Source organism: Struthio camelus, chromosome 25, assembly GCF_040807025.1.
Source record: "Struthio camelus isolate bStrCam1 chromosome 25, bStrCam1.hap1, whole genome shotgun sequence".
Lineage (NCBI taxonomy): Eukaryota > Metazoa > Chordata > Aves > Struthioniformes > Struthionidae > Struthio > Struthio camelus.
In genome coordinates, this window is record NC_090966.1 from 7,482,113 (window position 1) to 7,499,533 (window position 17,421).

Genomic DNA, 17,421 nt, shown 5'->3' on the forward strand with positions numbered 1-17,421 from the left:
CCTTCCCGCCCTCCGGGGCCCCCGCCGCTCCCCAACCGCCAGCGGCATTTGTAAAGGCGCCAAAGCGGCAGCATCCCCATGCTCGCGCAGCCGGGGCCGCGGGCGCGCTGCTCGTCCCGGCGGCCGGGGCCGAGCCCGGGCCCACGACGGCCGCGCAGGAAGCTGCTGCTGCGCTGGGCAAAGCCCGCGCGGCTCGTGCCGGCGAGCGGCGGCGCGGCCGGCTTTGCCCCAGCGCGGAGCACAGCTGGGCCCGCTGCATGAGAACTTACTCATGAGCTTTTTCCCTTCTAGGCACCAAGATGTTCAAACCAGTCTCTGTCCCTTGGGAACGACCCATGCTCTCTGAGCAGGTAGGACGAGCTGCCCGCGGCTGCTAACACAAGGCAGCTGGATCCCCTTTTATTTCCCCCCAGGCCCCGGCTCCCGCCCTCCCCGCGGCACCGCCCCGGCTCCGAAAGGACGCCGGAGGCTGCAGGGGAGCCGGGAGCGATAGCGCTGCAAACCCGATGGAAGAGGTTCCCGGGAGCCGCCTCGGACCCGGGTCTGTGCCAAGTCCCGTTTCCCCCCGCGTCGGCCTCTCCGTCCCCGAACGGGGAGAGCTGGAGCCCCGGCTCAGTTCAGCCTTCATTCTGGGCGTTATTTAAGTCATAAAAATGACAGCCGAGCCCAATTCGTTATGGCCAGAGAGCAACTGACGGACATTAAAAGGCAGCAAAGATACTCAAATTGATGCTTTCTCACTGTCCCAGTGAAATATCCAATCTGGAACAAATTAAGGGGCTCCCTTCTCTACAGCAGCCTTTTGAATCGCCTCGAAGCGAAGACGCGTTTTTCTTATTGCCGCGTTTGCTCCATTAGCAGAAACAATTAAGCGCTTTGCTCCAGCAGCGCCCGGAGGCAGGTGAGCGGGCCAGGGCGAGCCCCCCGCGCAGCGCAGCCCGGGGCCGAGCCGGGGCGCAGAGCGACAGGCCACGAAATAACCGCGCCGAGCCCGGGAGAGGGGGCACGACGCGAGGAGGCAAACGCGGGGCTGCGAAATCCGGGCAGCAGAGACGACTTCCAAACCCCAAGCTGTCCACATCCCTTTCCCCCCCTCCCTCTAAATCGTAAAAAGGTCAAAGCCCTTTGCCATCCCCCCCCAACGCCGCTGTCTGCTTTCTGCTGCTGATGCGACGGCGCAGAGCCCCGACCACGGCTCTGCCGCGCTGCTGCTGACAGCTGCCGAGGCTCGCAGCTCTCCACTAAGTCTGCCCTAAAGCTAGACTGGTCATACTCAAGGTTTGGAAGCAGACACGCATCTGTCATTATTTTTTAATTAGATTTTTATTTTCTCCCGCTAGTATTTCATTGTAATTTCCACCACTGCTACCCAGGCTGCGCTAACATAGTCACTTAGGTGAAGAGCGAGAACAGCCAACCTGCTTGTCCCGACAGCCCGCTCGGGACAAAGGGGAAAGGAGCAACCCGGTAAATACCCAGTCCCCCGCGGTAATCGCCGGCTGAAGGACATGGGACCGGTGCACGAATGGACCATCAGGGAGCAGGTACTGCCCAAGCAGCCATCAGCAGGCCACTTATGAGCATCATATGTGCAGAAACTTCAACAAAGTCCACATTTGGTTGAAATACTTGCTAGCAACCCTTTACTCAAGTAAGGTGAGGTATAATTAAAAACGGTTAAAAAAAAAAGTTGTCAATTATATTCTTAGCTTGGTGCAGGAAATAGCAAAACTGTCTAGTCCACATCATACTGGGGGTCAAGATTAGGTGACTGCTCAGTCTAAAAATACTGCGAGGGGGAGGCTGTCGGAGGGATTCCAGCTCAGCAGACTCCCAGTGCCTTCCCTAGGATGCTGCTGATGGTTGAAATCAGTGAACAGATGTTTTCCCCAGGACATTTCTAAGAGTAAGCCCCCTTGAAATAAAAGCAACTGCTGCATTTACAGGAAAATTCACCCAAAACAACCTCAGAAATAGCAAAGTTCCACCATCTGATGAAGAAGCCCCAAAGCCAAATCTAGCAGTTGAGTTAGGACAGAAATGATGTGCTGCTTGTTATGCCAGGAATACATCCAGATCTGTTAGACCCTGACAATGACAGGAGACCAACACACCCAGGTTTTTAAGGTCGCCAATCATCTGGAAATTCAAACCAAAGCCACGTGAGGTGAGAACAGAGGGAACAGCAGTTATTGTCTCTTTGTGACATCTAGAAGCACTTGAGTAGCCGTTCCATCTGCAGGCCTTTTTGCCGACGGATGGGAGGAGGATTTGTACAATGAGATATCATTCTTCCAGAGAGAATAAGTAGTGTTATCAGGTACCCGATTAACCACGATAACCTCAAAGCAGTATCATGACACGAGCACAAGACCATCCTGCGATTTCCAGCCTGGAGATGGCAGAAACTTTGCAATGCCCTTGGCTCCCATTGCAAGAAGAAGAAAAAAATCAACAACAAGCAAACCAACCCATCACACACAACCTTCTCTCTTTGTCTGGCTCCAGCAAGCTCAAGTCCCAAGATGACCAAGCAGGGCAAGTGCTCAGCAGCAGTGGCTGCCTTTGCTGTTGTGAGTCAGTAAAACTGCAACAATTTGACAAGCATTAACAAAAGCAGGGAATGCAAAATCCTTATTTGAAACTCAACTAATCACTTGTGCACTGGGAAATAATTTTACCAGAGTCTGGTGCTTATGAATTTGGCTGTAAGCAGTCACATTGGGCTAATAAGGACCATTTGTATCCAGACTGATAACGGCGTTAAGGACGGATACTGCGGAGCTGTAACATCTTATGAAAATAAGATTTCTTTATTCTGAACATTTTGAAATTCAGGACATTATGGAGCTTTCGCTTTTTTTCCTGAAGAGGCATGTAAAACAAGGGGAAAACGGGAAGACATTTTACACGTGCCAGAGAGCAACCAAAACACAGATACGCTTTGCAGCGGCGAACGTTCTCCCAACCCCAGCGTCGCAGTCCCAGTCCCAGTCCTTCCTCGGGAGCTCGCGGCTCCCCGGCGGGGCCAGCACCAGGAACACCAGTAAACCCCTCTGCGTGGACATAAGACCATACGCAACGGCGAGACTTCATTTCCAGAGATCATTGGGAATGAATTTTCTCTCATTGCTTCGCCATTTGAGATGGGAGTCTGAAAACTTACACAGAGGCAAAGGAGAAAAACAGACCACGAAAGAGCAATGTAAAATAAAATATCCTGCTACGACAATGGGTATGGTTTGCATTTATATCTCGGTATACGTGCGTATGCACACTGAAACATGTCTATATCTATGCTGCGTTTTAAAATTTCAAATTAAAGCTTTAGTGGCTTTATGACATTTCTTTCACATTTGAAACTGCGAGGCTAAAAGCAAGCTTTGCTTTTTTTTTTTTTTTTTTTTTTTAAAAACTGCTTTGCCTGACAAGTATTCTAGATAAATATCCCGAGTACTGTTACATGTTCCCGGAACCCAGGGAAAGGCAGCTCACGGAGAAAAGATTATGTTTCAAACTATTAGAAAAATTAAAGTGGCATATGCAAGACAGCTGACAAGCAAGGCTGGAGTTAGGAAAATAAAAGCACCTCAGACAAACCTTGTCGGATGCCAGGGTAATAACAGCCGTGATTTCCCTGGACTTGCTGCTCTCACAAAACCACAGACATTAACAAGTAGATGCCTGCAATACCTTATAACATGTAAGCGCGTGCGCGAGCACATACATACTCGCATGTATGTATGTGTGCATGGGCACGCACGCGAGACGGGGAGCAGCAGCCCCTCCGCAGGGGCATCCATGCCCGGCGCTCGCTGTTTGGGTTTGCCGGCATTAGGGAAAGGCACGGAAATCACACGGAAAGCTGTTCTCCAACGCCTCCTGCAAAGCCATGCTATTGCTGGAACAGCGTGGGGCAAAGTTAACACCGACAATAATAAAGGCTCTGAAATTACCATCCCCAAATCGGTGCGTGAAATGGGTCTGCGAGCAAGCGTTACACTTCATTTGCTGCTGCTGCTCAGCTCGGCGAGCCTCAGACAGCCAAGAAACGACAGAAAACCAACATCAACACAGAGCCTGGCAAGCTTTTTAGCTGCCTTTTCTTCAAAGGCGCTGCCTGCCGCCTCGGCTCTCCCCACCTAGCCTCATTTCCCACCAAAAGCATGAAACGTTTACGTGGTGGGTGCAGCAGGCAAAACAGAGCCGGAGGAGGCACGCGAGTCAGAGCTGACCCCCAAATGAAAAGCAAGGACAAAATAAAGCCGTGTCAGCGTGCAACCTGTTTCTTCCTCTCTTTGCAGCCCTGGGAAAAATCAATAAGATGCAGTAAATCAAACTCAGCTTGAATCCCAGAAGTAATTAGGATTAGAAGGCTGGGAGCCGAGGAAACAGGCTGCGGGCGCGTTCGGCCAGGGGAGGGACTATTTTGTGGGTGTACAATACAAGGCTTAGCCAATTCAAAGCAAAAGAGCAGCTCTTTAAAAGGGTTTTCCAGCAGGTCGGGAATAGAAGAAACAATAAGGATCTGCTTTGCTTGGAAAGAGGAAAAACTAATGCTGGCAATTTAGCGTGGCAAGGCAGCGACGGGTGCAGGGCAGGGGAGACCCCACAGGTGCATCGATATTTGCGCGCGGCCGCGGGCTCGCAGCCAGCCATTCCCCAGCCCGGACTCCTTAAACACCGCGCGTTTTGTAGCTCTTTCCTCGCAGCAAACAGCCAATATCAATTCTTTTTTCGCCATCGAGTGTCAAGTCTTTAGCCAAAATTGCAAAGGGGAAGAAGATACCCCTCTCTCTCTAACCTTAGCAGCGCTACCCACCGATTAAGAGGAAACCAGATTTTTTTCTTTTTTCCCCCCAAGAACAACTCGCACCTTGATTTATTTCAGATTTCTCAGCTCTAGGAACTCTGCAAAAGCCCTTTGCAGCAGGCTGCCCGAGTAACCGGTCCGCGCACCGGGGCATGCCCGGGACGGCACCGCGGGACGCCCGGCGCCTCGGGGGGCTCCGCTCCCTCCGCGCTCGCCCCGCGCAACCGGCTCCCGCGGACGCCGAGCGAGCTGCCTCTCGCTTACCGAGGAGCATCGTGGCTGCGGCCGCGTCGCCTCCGCCGCCGGCTTCTGCCGCCCGCCGCCGCCGCGCAGCCCCGCGCCCGGGCTCCTGCGCCGACACCTCGATTAAAAGCTGATGGCTCGGGCGAGCCGTGCCCCGAGGGGGCGAGCGGCGCCCTCCGCCGCCCAATCAGCCGCCCCCGGGACGCGACGGGGTGGGACGGCGGCGCCCCCCGCTCTTCCCCCGCCTTCCGCTCGCCCCTCGCCGCGCCGGCAAGGGCTCTCGTCCGCCCCAGCCTGCCGCAGAGCCAACGCCGGAGCTGCCAAAGCAAAGACACTTGGAGCCGAGGGGAGGGAAGCGCCCCCCCCCCCCGAAACCCCGCGCCTCGGCCTAGCTCATCCCCCCACCCGGGGGCCGAACCAGGCAGCCGGCCCCGAGGAGCTCCTCCGGCGCGGAGCACCCGACGGGAGCGGGCGCCGCGGGCTCCCCGGCCCCCAGGCCTCTGCTGGAGGCGCCAAGGGGCGAGCGAAGCAGCGGCCACCGGGGGTCTCGCCCGACCCCGTCACGGCCCCTCTCCGCGGGGGGCGGCCGGGGAGAAGCCCGCGCGCCCGGCCGGCCGCGTGCCCCGGGCTGGGATCTTGCCGCCGTCCCCTGTAATTAGAGTTTTGCATAAGCCCCGACGCGCAGGGTTTACTTTCCTCCCCATCGTTTTAATCAAAGACGGAGATAATTGGACGTTCCTGACGTTAGCGTGTTTCTGCGTCGAGTTTTTGGCCGCAGCAGCTTCCCGGGAAGGTGAACCCCCCTCTCCCCCCCCCCCGACTTGATTGCGCAGGGTCTTTTAAAAGGAGAAATGGTGAAAAACCTGCTTGCGACAGGAGGAAGGCACCTTGTCAAAGGGCCGCGCAGCCCCTGGCTGACAGGTAGTAAGGAACGGGCAGGAAGTTAAACCGTTTCCTCAAGTCGAACCACGCAGAGAGCTGGGTAGAAAGCTGCCTCTCTCCGTTGAGGGCAGAGCAGGAACGAAGAGGCGAACGCCAACAGCAAGCGGCCGGCTTCCTCCGAGGGCCCCGGCGGACGCGGAGCTGCGTTCAGAGCAGGACAGCCCGCCGCGCCGCGGGACAGCCCGCCGCGCCGGCTCGGCAGACGGGGCGCAGTTACAAAAGCGGGGGGGAGAACCCCCAAAGAAAAGCCGCCGCGAGGCGCAGGAGCGGCCCGGCCTGCTTTGGCAAGTCTGTTCAAGAGGCGCCTGGAGCGGCGGCGCAAAGGGAGGGCAGGGGAGGGGGAGGGCGCGCGCCGGAGAAGCGAACCCGGGCAGGAGTCCCGGCGAAGGGGACCCCGCTCCCGCGCGCCGCTCCGCCAGCTCAGCGGCGACACGGCCGCGACATCCCAGCACCGACCGACGCGCGCCCCAGCTTCGCGCCCAGACACCGCTTTCCAGGCGCCAGCAGTCCCAGCCGTGGGCCCCATTCAGACACTAGCTGTCCTCAAAGTCTCCGATTTTACTCAGGCACTTTGCAAAGACAAATGCCACGCAGTGGGAGCCTCCATGGAGTGTTCACTCTGAAACCTACTGAAGTCAGCGTTAAGATCCCTGCCGGCTGCGAGGTGACTGGGACAGGCCGCCCCAGCCTCGGCTTCCCAAAGGAGGGCAGGCAGCAACCCAGCAAACCCCAGCACAATTTGGCAAAAAGCAGACAATTAAGGGAGGGGAAGACGACGAACAAAGGAAAGGGCAGGAAGTTCCCCTTCCCTGGCTGAGCAAGGCTTGCCAGGCCCATTCTGGTTGACTTTGTTTGCGGAGGATTTAGGGTATAATTTGGGGGTGAAAGATGCCAGATAGGATCAGGACTGATACACCTGAGGGCGGTGTATCGTTTTTCCTTCTGCTCTGTAATTTGAGCCGCCGTCATAAGCGAAACGGCTCAGGCGTGGAACAAAACGCCAGTGTTTGATCCCTGGAAGGCCAGGAAGCCGGGCGCTGACCTTTCGTGCTCCCGCGTTTGCTTAGGATTAAGATAACATATTTTAAGGGCTGCGTTTCCCCCCGGGGGGCTCCCACACAAAGACGGCGGGGTTTGCTGCGCGCGTTCCCCCGGGACCCTGCCAACGCCGTCCTGGCCCCAGATCCGCAGGGCCGCTTCAGGCGAGAACCCAGCTTGTATAACGAAACTCCCAAAGGCAAATAAATCCCCTGCCCCCAGGCGCTGCTTTTACAGCTTCGCCACTGCACGATGACTGTTAACACCACTATTACAGTTAAATATTGCATCAGAGCCAATACCAGTATTACAGCAGGGCAAGGCTCGAGGGGCAGCGCGGCACCCCGCGCACCGCGGGAGAGCGGAGATCCTCTAAACGCAGCGGCGGTGCTCCCGTCCTGGCCGGCTGCAGGCAGGGCGGCTGTATCGCCCTCCGTAACCCTCCTGCCAACTCCCCGGGCAAACTGGGACCCGACCGAAACGGCAGAGCCGGGGGGCAGAGGCCCGCCTTGCCGAGGTCGGGGTGGCCCCGGGGCCGCGCCAAACCGCTCAGCGGCCAGAGACAAGCAGAGGTTAATTCTGCAAACGAAGCAAAACTGGAAAATCCTCCCCCCCCCCCCCAGCATCACAAAGTATCTAGTGGCTAAAAAAAAACGCGTTCCTGCTGAAGAATTCTGTTTTACTTGTACAAAAAGAGCAAAGTAAACCGGGGAAGCCAGGGATGAGACGTAACCGCAAGGAGACCGCCGGCGTTGGACCGTCACGGGAGGGAGCCCCTGCGCGGAGCCCCTTCCCGACACGAAGCCGGGCGCCACAGGGCAGCGCCTGCGCCCGGGCGGCTGCAGTTTAACCTCAATTTTCTCCAAGAAGGAAAGGTCTGGTCTCATCTTGTTGGCTATTGTTTTGGTTCTTAGCAAACACCTAAGGTTTTCTTTTGTGTGTTACTTTAATCCCAGCTATTTTAGGAGCGGGGAACAATATTGCCCTTTCATGAACGTTAATTCCTGCTAGAAGCCTCAGCTTTAAACAGTGGCAGAAGCTACTCAATTAAGGGCTTTTCTGTCGCAGGGTAAGGGGTCAGAACACCTTCCCCTTGCTTTAGTAAAGATTTGTTTCAAAAAAGCGGTTTAAATTTGCAGTCTCAAAATTCTCATCCTTCACCATATATATAAACAAGTGCGTCTTTGGTCTCGGGAGCAGGGAGCGACCCAGCAGCTACGCCCGCCGCTGCGCCCGGTGACCCAAGAAATCTCTGTTAGGAAAAGGGACGGCAGCTGCATCTGAAGAGCGCTCTAGGCCGAGAGCATGGAGTGTTTTCCGTCCAGTTTAGCGGGGCAGAAGGCCTCCCCCGGACGCTGCAGCTTTTCCGCGTGAACCCGGCTGCCTTCGAACCCTGGCTTTGAGCAGTTGCAGCGTTACGGTTCTGCGCTGCCCAGGCGGGTGCAAACCTGCGCCGGGTGCGCCCGCGAGCCCCGCTGCGGCTCGCCGCCCTTCCCGCTCCGCCGGGGGCTCCTGGGAGGCCGGAGGGACGCGGGTCCTGCCCGACCTCCGGCAGAAAACCGAATTTAGGAGCGGGGAAACAGGCGCGACGCCAAGTGCAGGGGCGGCCAGCCGGGGGCTTTGCCCAAAATCCCCAACTCCCAAAGCGCTGCAGGGAAGGAGCGAGAATTAACCCAGGAACGAAGGAGCGCCGAGACCGCGGCTGGGGGCCGCGGCGGCCGCTGCCTCTCCGGCGGGTCCCGGCCCCGGCCCCAGCCCCGCGAGACCCCGCTCGGCCCCGTTCTTCGGGGGACCCTCCCGCCGCCGGCGCCCCAGGAGCGGCGAAGCGCGCAGCCACACGCCGGCAATGAAACAAGCGCCGCTATTACTCGTAAATCTATGGCCGCAGAAAATAAAGGTGAGCTGAAATCCCGCATCGCGTGCGGGTTTTCAAGGCGCAGGAACAACCTGGAGACCAAAGAGAAACGGAAGGAAACCTAACCTAAGGTGATAAGGCGATGGCTGCAGTTAAACGGCAGCCCTGCTTTAATTACCCGCAGTCGCCCCCAGCGCGCGCGAAACCAGGCGGTTGGCGGCAGCGGCCGGCGCGGGCGCACACTGACGCCCCGCGAGCAGCTCGGGCCGGTCCTGAGCGAGGCCTCGAGCAGGCGGCCGCAGCACCGCCGAACCTCAGAGCGGGCTCGAAGCCAGCCTGTTCTTAACCACGCTGGCACCCGCACCGGGCCGAGGCGTCCCCGAGGACGGCAGCATCGTTAACCCCTCGAGGGGCGCCCGCCGGCGGCAGCGGCCACGGCGCGTCCCCAGCCGCCGCCTCCCGATGCCTGCGGCTGCGGCAATTCCCTGCGTCGCCGAAATCCAGCTTTCTCCCTCGGCGCGAACACGCTGCCGCAGCATCGCGTTATGAAAGGCGGAGATCACCCCGAGAACCACGACGTAGAGCGCGACTGGGCAAGATCAGCTCTTCATAGGAAATCTTGTATTGCTTACGACTTACTGTCTGGGAACATAAAACAGTTGAACCAGTCGACCCGAAATCGCAGTGACAGCCTTACACTACCCACAAACCTCTGCTCGCGCTTATTCAACTCGGTCCTTTCACCTTCCTCTCCCCTCCCCGTTTTATTTTTAAACCCTCGTTTCCCCTCCTGGCTTCTGGAGGGCACGCACGGATACGTGCGCATACACGTAAAACAGCGAATAAGGCCGAGAGGGCCGCGGGCACGGAGAGGAGCCCGGAGGGCAGAGCCGCTGCTCCGCAGGGGCTCGGGGACGGGCTGGCGCCTCCCGGGGCCCCGGGACCTGCCCCAGCTTCCCGCGACGGATTCGGCAGGGTGCCAACGAGCCGAGACGCGCTCATCGCTACCTGCGGCGGTTACTGTTTTCTCCACTTAAACCCCAGGCTTTCCTCTTCCCAAGCCGCTGAGCTGACGCTACACGAGAAGCTGAAACGCTCCCTGACTGCATGTTCCCCACTGCTCTTAATCCGCTGCTAATTAAGGTCACGTGTGATGCATCCCTGAGCTAAGTGGCCACAAAATGCTGCTGTTGCAACTCGTCAGCAAACCAAATGGAAGAAAATTACAGCAAATCCAAGATCAAGGACAACTGGCTCACAAAACACGGTACTTAGAAATAACACGAGGCAATTTCCTCCAGGTTTTTGGGGAAATCACTGCCGGTAAGACGCTGCGTACGAGGCACGGTGAGACGTCTGCCTCTGGCTCCCTTGGCTCTTGCCAATACATCTCAACGGGCCCTGGGCAAGCAGCCGCACTGCGGGCTGGACTTCACTCCCGCTTCCCGTATCATCCACGCTTCCAGAGACCCTGCCGGCCCACCGCGGGCGCAGCGTCCACGCGCGACGAACCAGGAGCCTCGGGCGGATTCAGCCAGGGATCAGAGCCTCTGGGCGTCCCGGAGTGATTTAAGCTAGGTGCCCACCCCAAAGCACGGTCCCAGCGGTTCATTTCGACTTGCTCACACGACGTTGTTAGTTCTTCCAGAACAGCGGCCGCCCCCTCGGCGCTTCCCCATCGCCCTCCGCAACGGCACCGCTCCCTCCTCCTTAGCCACGAGTCCAGGTGCCGAGAACCCCCTTTTTCCTCAGGGGCCGGGGGTCATGCATTCAGAAATCACAGCTTGCTCTGTCCCCCTCCCGGGATTGTTTGCACTCTGCTCTGGGCTATTAATCCCCCATTGCCCCGGCACGAAGCCCCCCGGCGAGCCCCTGCCCGGCTGCGCGCTCCTGCAAAGCGCTTCCCCAAACAGTTAAGTCAGGTGGGGATTTAAACCGTGAGTCATGGAGAAAGGCTGGGGGGGGGCGGGAAATCACGCTTAAGATATATTCTCTTACTTTTCTTAACTCATCCTCAGGTCATGCACATATCTGAGCAACTTGGCATCGTTTTAAGGTGAAACCGTCCCCCGGCAGGAGCTGCCTGCTGCAAGGGGGTCTCCTGCCAGGCAGCTGCCGGGGGACGCGGAGCGACGTGCCACCACCTTCCCCAGGCTGCGCTGGCACACGCCAAAGCCTCTCTGTGTCACTGTTTCAACAACAGTTTAAGTTTTAAAGATGTTTCTTAAAATAAATGTGTAATTAAGAAAAAAAAATCCCCCAAACGCCTGGTCTGAAATCAATGCACAGAGTGCAAGAGGCAATGCTCCGGCGAGGAAGCACCGCCAGCAAGAAAATCCTTCCAGCAGAAGTTAATAGCTGATCGATTTATTTTTTATTTAAAGCTACTGACTCAATGAAATCAGAGATTAATTATGATGCAGTTATTAAATCCACGATAAGCCGAATAGCAGGGCTTTTGTGAAGGGGTGAAAGTTAATGGGGCATTTCCAGGGGATTTCCAAAGGGAAGGGTTTTGTCCACGTTAACAGACTAGCACCCGGCCGGCGGCGCCGGGAGGACCGGGGCTCGGACGCCTTCGGCAGTGGCCCCCTCTCGTCCTCCGTCTCAGCGCTGGGACGCTGCTCGCTCTCCCACCCCGCGGGAGCCCGGCGCGGAGCGGCTCCGAGCGTTTCCGCCAGAGCGGAACGCGTTTCTTGTTGCAGCCAGGTTATTCGGGGGGACGCAGCCTTTCCTGCAGACCCTCCGTGAGCCGGGGTACACCCCCTCTCGCCCGGCCCTTTCCGGGGGAAGGACCGAGGCTCCTGCCGGCACAGCGGGGCCGCACTCATCGGGACGCGCGAGGGTCTGTCCTGACACACAGGCTAACGCGGGGGGACGAAATCCGAAAATAAGTAGAAAAAAGGAAAAATGTATAATTGCACAACTGCACTTCCTCAAATGATGTTTGATCCCACCAGGCACCTCCGAGATGCTAAAAAGCCTCAAGTCCCCCCAATTGAGAGGTTATTCAAATCTGATGCGAAAGGTTATTTTCGGTTGTCGTCGCAGGCGGCTGAACGGAGCCGCCCAGGCTAACCCAGCGGGAGAACGCCGCACGTTCGCCCCCCGCCAAACCTACACAAGCTCAAGATGCAAACGCGGCCGCCGCTCCGGCGGGACGCGACGCGACGCCAGCGCGCCCGCAGAGGCCCCAAAGCCGCCGGGAACCCGTTTGGGGCAAACGCCCCAAAGCGGCCGGATGGAGGGGGGGGAAGAAAACAAGACCAAAGCAAGAGAAGCCTTGGGAAAACCAGAGCGCAGCCCGTCCCGCCACCGCGCAGAAGCCGGGGCAGTGCAACGCAGCCGTCGGGTCTCTGCGGCCCCCACACCGGGAGAGCCCCGCCACCGCGCACGGACGGGGACGGACCGCCGCGGGGACACGGGAGGGACCAGGCGGGGACGAGCGCGGCTGCTCCTCCTGCCGGACCCGCTTGTGCCCTTCCAAGCGGCCCGCCGCTCCCTTACGCTCCCAACTGTTCTTTTTTCCTTGGTATCTATAACTAACCCCGTCCGCCGGCGTTATCATCACAGGCCCGCTCAGGCGTGCCAGGCGAACGAGCGCTGCGAGCGCGTCGCGCAGGCCAGCTGTACCCTTTGCTTCCCCTGCCAAATTTCTCAGAAAAGCCCCCAAAGCAGGAAAGCAACAAATTACTGCAGGAATTAAAGAGGGAGCCAGCGAGGCCGGTTCCCCCCTGCAGCATCCCAGGACACCCGCGTGCCGGTGCAGGGGCGGCAGAGCCCCCGGACCGCGGCACGGCGCGGGGGCCCCTTCGTACCCAACCTCCAGACGCTGCCGAGAAGCGCCGCAGACTCGTGCCCACGCGGGTAAGTGCAAAGCAGGATGCGGTGCTTTTTCCTCCCCGGAGCGCTCATCTCCTGCAGCTCAGCAGTTAAGGTGCGCTCAGCTTGTATTACAGCTTTTAAGAACATGCTTTGAGCAGCAAATGAAGCAAATCTTCAAGGCTTCAATTCGCCAATTAGGCTATAATCCTGCATCTTTGCATGTTGTTTAAATCAATACATTGGATTTTATTGCAGATGAAGAGCCACGGAGCATCACCCTGCTTATTAAGGACAATTAAATGACTCCATGCATAAAACAAAATTAAGAAAAATTAAATTAGCACCCATTTTCTTGGTAATCAACAGCTAAAGAGATCTAATAGCAAGGAGCAGCCAGGAGAAGGCAGGGAGGAAACGCTCCCAGCAGCCGACCTTGGGATTTTGGGTGCCAGAGACACGCGAGAACAGGATCACGTACGGCAATAAGGCACCAGGCCCAACTGCTCAAGGTCAGAGCCTTGAATTCCCCCTCCTTCGAGCCGCTCTCCAAGCCACATGACTGCTTTTCCAGATGGAGTTCAGGACGGTTTACAGGACTTGCCCACCGGCAGGGTTAGACCAGCGCAGGGGAGAGCGCAGCTATAAACCAGCCCTATTAAATCAGGGCTCAGGCTGCAGGGAGGTTGGCTTGCCGGCTACCAACGGCTTGCTCCAGACTAGCAAAGCCCTCCGCGGCGCCCAGGCGAGCTGGGCTGCGCCCGGAGGCAGAGCATCCCGCCGGCCCGTCGCAGCCGTTCCCTTCTACGGCTTTTAATACTGCTCCTGCATCATTTCGTTTGCGCAAACCCAAACCGGCCGTTTGTGCCCTGCCGCGAGCCTGCTCCCGGGGCCCGGTGCCCCCGGCGCGCCGAACCCCGCCTGCGCCCGCCGTGCCCAAAACCCGGGCGCTCGGCCAGCGCCTTGTGCAAGGGGAGATAAGGGCCCCGCGGCGGCGCCGGCCCCGCTCCCGCGCGGCACGGAAGCTGTCACACCGATTTCTCTGCTCATCTCAAACCGCTCTGCTCCGCGGAAACCAGCACAGACGTTTCAACGGCTAATGGGGGAAAGCTCAACTCTTCTCCTTTGTCGGGGGGGAAGGAGGATATAGCAGGGCTGCGTTTTCTGAAGCAGCGGGGAAAAGGCAAAGGGAGCTGCGGGGCGCGCGCCGGGAAAGGCTGGGCACGGCGCGCCGCGAGGGTCGGCCACCGCGGCGCGGGAGCTTCCTGCCACGGCCGGGCTGGCGACCCGACAGCCCAGCCCCGGGGAGGGGGCGAGCTGCCGCCAGCCCCCGACGCCTGCCGGAAGCGTCTCGGCGAGGCCGGCTGGCAGGGCCCCGGCACGAGGCAGCCCCAGGCGCTCCGGGGACGCTGCAGAAGAGACTGCGCCCGGGGAGCAGGGTCGGCCGGGGGTCTCCAAGGGGGTCCAGCGCCTCCCTGGGGGAGGCAAAAACTGAGCAAACCGAGCTAACAGCGCCAATAACTTGGCCACCATCGAACATCACAGGCAGTAATTAAATCACTCTTGACCCAGTTGGATGTGAACTGGCATCTGCAACACGAAAACATCTTTCATCTGTGGACGTCCAACGTGTATTTGCTGCCTGCACTGCAATTCAGCGTTAGACAACAGAAATCCATAATTTGCCTTGCAAGAAAACGTCTAATGAACAATAATTTGTTTTTTAGTTGGGGCTCTTTCTGGCATAGAGTTAATAAATTGTAACGATACTGATTATTGCATCTGTTTGCCAGCTAAGCCCCTCCATAGCTTTGCTCTGCGCAATGTAAGTGATTAAGGAGTTTGCAAAAATAACTGATCACAGAAGCCAGAGGGGAGACACAGACTCCGCTAGATCTTTCCTGCAAAAGCTGCCTTTGATGTCGCTGGAGATGTCAGCACGAGACGGCAGGCTCCCCGTTCAGAGGGGCATACCACCTTCCTCTAACTGCCTTCCCTTTAATCGGCTGTTTTAAGAAAACAAACAAGACATCCCCTTCTCCCCCAAAGCTCTCCCAGGCCCGAGGCTTTCGGAAGGATGCGCGTTGCCCACCCACCCGCGGGGTCCGTCACCGAGGCCGGGACGAGGCTTCGCGGGGACCGAGCAGGGGCGACGCCGCCCGCGACCACCGGCAAACGCGCTTTCTCAGCGCCCGGAGGCGCCGGCGGCCCCGCAGCCGCGCGCCGGCGGCAGCACGCCCGTCCCAGCCCTACCTTGCCGTCCGCCGCCACGCGCCGGGAGGCCGGCAAAGCTGCCTGCAATGAGGCTGGACATGATGCTTTTAAACAAGCGCATGGGGCAGGAGGTCAGCGCGGCTCCGCGCGCCGGGGCCGCTTCCTCCCCGGACTCGCGTTTACCACTGCGGCAAACCTCCGCCGGGGATGGGTACGGCAGGGTAGCGTTTGTGGGCGCGTCTTGCTGCTTTTTACCCACGAAAATCTGCAGCAATTAAATACACGGAGAACAGGTCTGGTAAACGCCAGCAGACGGCACGGGGGGCAAGGAGTCCTCACCCCGCACGAGCTGCCGGCCGGCGCCGAGCCCAGGGCCACGGCTCCCGCGCCGCCGTCCTGCAGCCAAACTCTTGTTGCCTGCTCAGAGATCGCCCCTTGAGGCATGAGAGATCCTTGAAGGATTCTGCCATTGCCATAAGGACATTTTGGAAAAACAAGCAGGAAATGAGAAGCTGCATTCGTCAGGTTCAGCATTATGGAGACTGCGGTTATTTAACGGAGGCTTTTGTCCGGCCGTCAGAGAGCCCATTCCTTCCCTCATCTCGCAGACTGACAGCTAGTTAACATGCAGCTCAGCACCTCTCGGAGCTGCTACAACATCGGGCGATGTCGAGCCTGTCCGGAGGGAGGACGCTGCACTGTCTCTTGCCAGCCATAGCACAACTGAGGTGTTTTACAATCAGTAGGTGAAGAACAGGAGCAGCTCCGCCATCCAAAAGGAGCAGCTCTCCCCAGCTCCCGACAGCCGGGAAGCGTGGCGCCTTCAGAGCCGACACGCAGCATGAGTTAAGTAAAACCCAGGCAACTCCAAGCGCATCACATCCTCCGGGTTTTAGATAAAGCTGCGTGTGGGCATCCCATAAAAGACACCTTTGCATCCCAGTACTGCGATGCCCGAGGTCCCGTGCACTCCGGTCATCACCTGAGCACCGAGGCACAAAATCAGGGACCTAAAACATCCTGCCAGGGACAAGTATAAGCTGTCCTGGCTGACACTTCTGCTAAGCGGCTTTGGCAATAAACCTCAGCCTCCAAAAGGCAAACGCATCCTGCCCTGGCTGCAACGCCGCTGCTTTCCTTCCCGCAGATCCGCCCCGTGAAGCGGGCCGGCCCCAGACGGCTCCGCTCGTCCGGGCGGCGGGGAGGTCGCGCAGCCCACGAAGCATCCATGCCGCAGCGCGCGCCGTGTCCCCGTCCGCGCAGAGCAGCCCCCGGCCGCGCCGGGCACGCGGCGAGGGTCCGGCCGCGGGGGACCTGGGACAGCTGCGGCCCGTCGGAGCCCCCGAGCGGATCGACCCGGCTGCCTGCCAGCGCGCAGCCCTGCCGCAGAAAAGCAGCGGGTGGTGGCATTTTCACAGGGCACCAGCTTTCAATGAGACTTAAGTTCTTCAGGATGCAAACCGCATTTGAAAATGGCACAGAGCTTTTAAAAAAAGCGCACCCTTCCTCCTCAGTATCGACGCTTCAGCAGCATTGAGTCAGTGGCACAAAACCGCTCGAGAAGGGCAGCGGCCCCTGGACTTTGGCCATACCCGCAAGTCGCAGACTTGGGCAGAGGATGCAGCAGGGCATTGCTGAAATCCGATGAGCCCAGCGTACCGAGCGCCGCGGAGCAGCCGTCCCGGCGAGCGCCGCAGAGCAGGAGCAGCCACCCCGGCACGCACGCGCAGCCCACATCCCGGGGCTGCCGCCGGCTCCTACCTTGGGCCACCGGCATCTTCCCCTTGTCGAGCTGCTTGAGGCGCTTCTGGTGGGACTTGCCGTTGTAGTGGATCTGCGCCTGGGCGGCCGAGTTGAGCTGGATGTTGCAGACCTCGCAGAGCGTGAACGACTGGTGCCTCTTCTCCCGCTTGGCGCGCTGCTCGGGCGGGCAGCCGGCCGGCTCGGCCAGCCGGGGCTCGGGGCTGCGCGCGGGGCTCAGCGGCCGCTTCATGCCTGCGGGAGGAAGGACAGACGGGCCATGAGGCTTCGGGGGCAGCGGCCGGGGGCACCAGGCGCAGCGGCAGCACGGCATTTACACCTCTAGGAGCAACTGCACCAGGCAAGGCGACACGGGAAGCAGCAGTCGCTGGAGGCTGCCGTGTTGGAGCCGGGAGCTAAGGCACTTCTCCCCGGTTTCTAGCACCAGCAGAAACTCCTCGTGCCCCTTAGAGCCTTTACTCGTCCCTCCCGACGGGAGCAACGACAGCCCCAGGGCAGAGCGGTCCAGCGGCCGGGCCGCCGCCGCCTCCGGCCACCAGCTCTTCCTCGCCCGTGGCCGGGGGTGCCCGTCCCGAACACGCGCTCCTGCGGGGCCGCTTCGCCTTCGCAGGTCCTGTGTGGGGACGCACGCGGAAGAGGGACGGGATTTGCGGACGCTGGGAGCTGCCCTCCCGCAGAGCCGCTGCCCCCAGCCCCGGGCAAGCAGCTCCTCTCGGAGCTGAACCGGGAGCTG

At 59.1% G+C, this 17,421-nt stretch overlaps 1 protein-coding gene across 1 annotated transcript in view; it reads right to left on the reverse strand.

Annotated features, from left to right (window-relative positions):
• ZNF385C (zinc finger protein 385C) overlaps nt 1–16,790 on the reverse strand; it is a 43,344-nt gene extending 26,554 nt beyond the window's left edge. Inside the window, exon 1 of the mRNA XM_068918750.1 lies at nt 16,689–16,790. Coding sequence (XP_068774851.1) covers nt 16,689–16,704 — 16 coding nt within the window. The 5' untranslated portion in view covers nt 16,705–16,790. The remainder of the gene's footprint in view (nt 1–16,688) is intronic.
• Nucleotides 16,791–17,421: the final 631 nt, after the last annotated feature.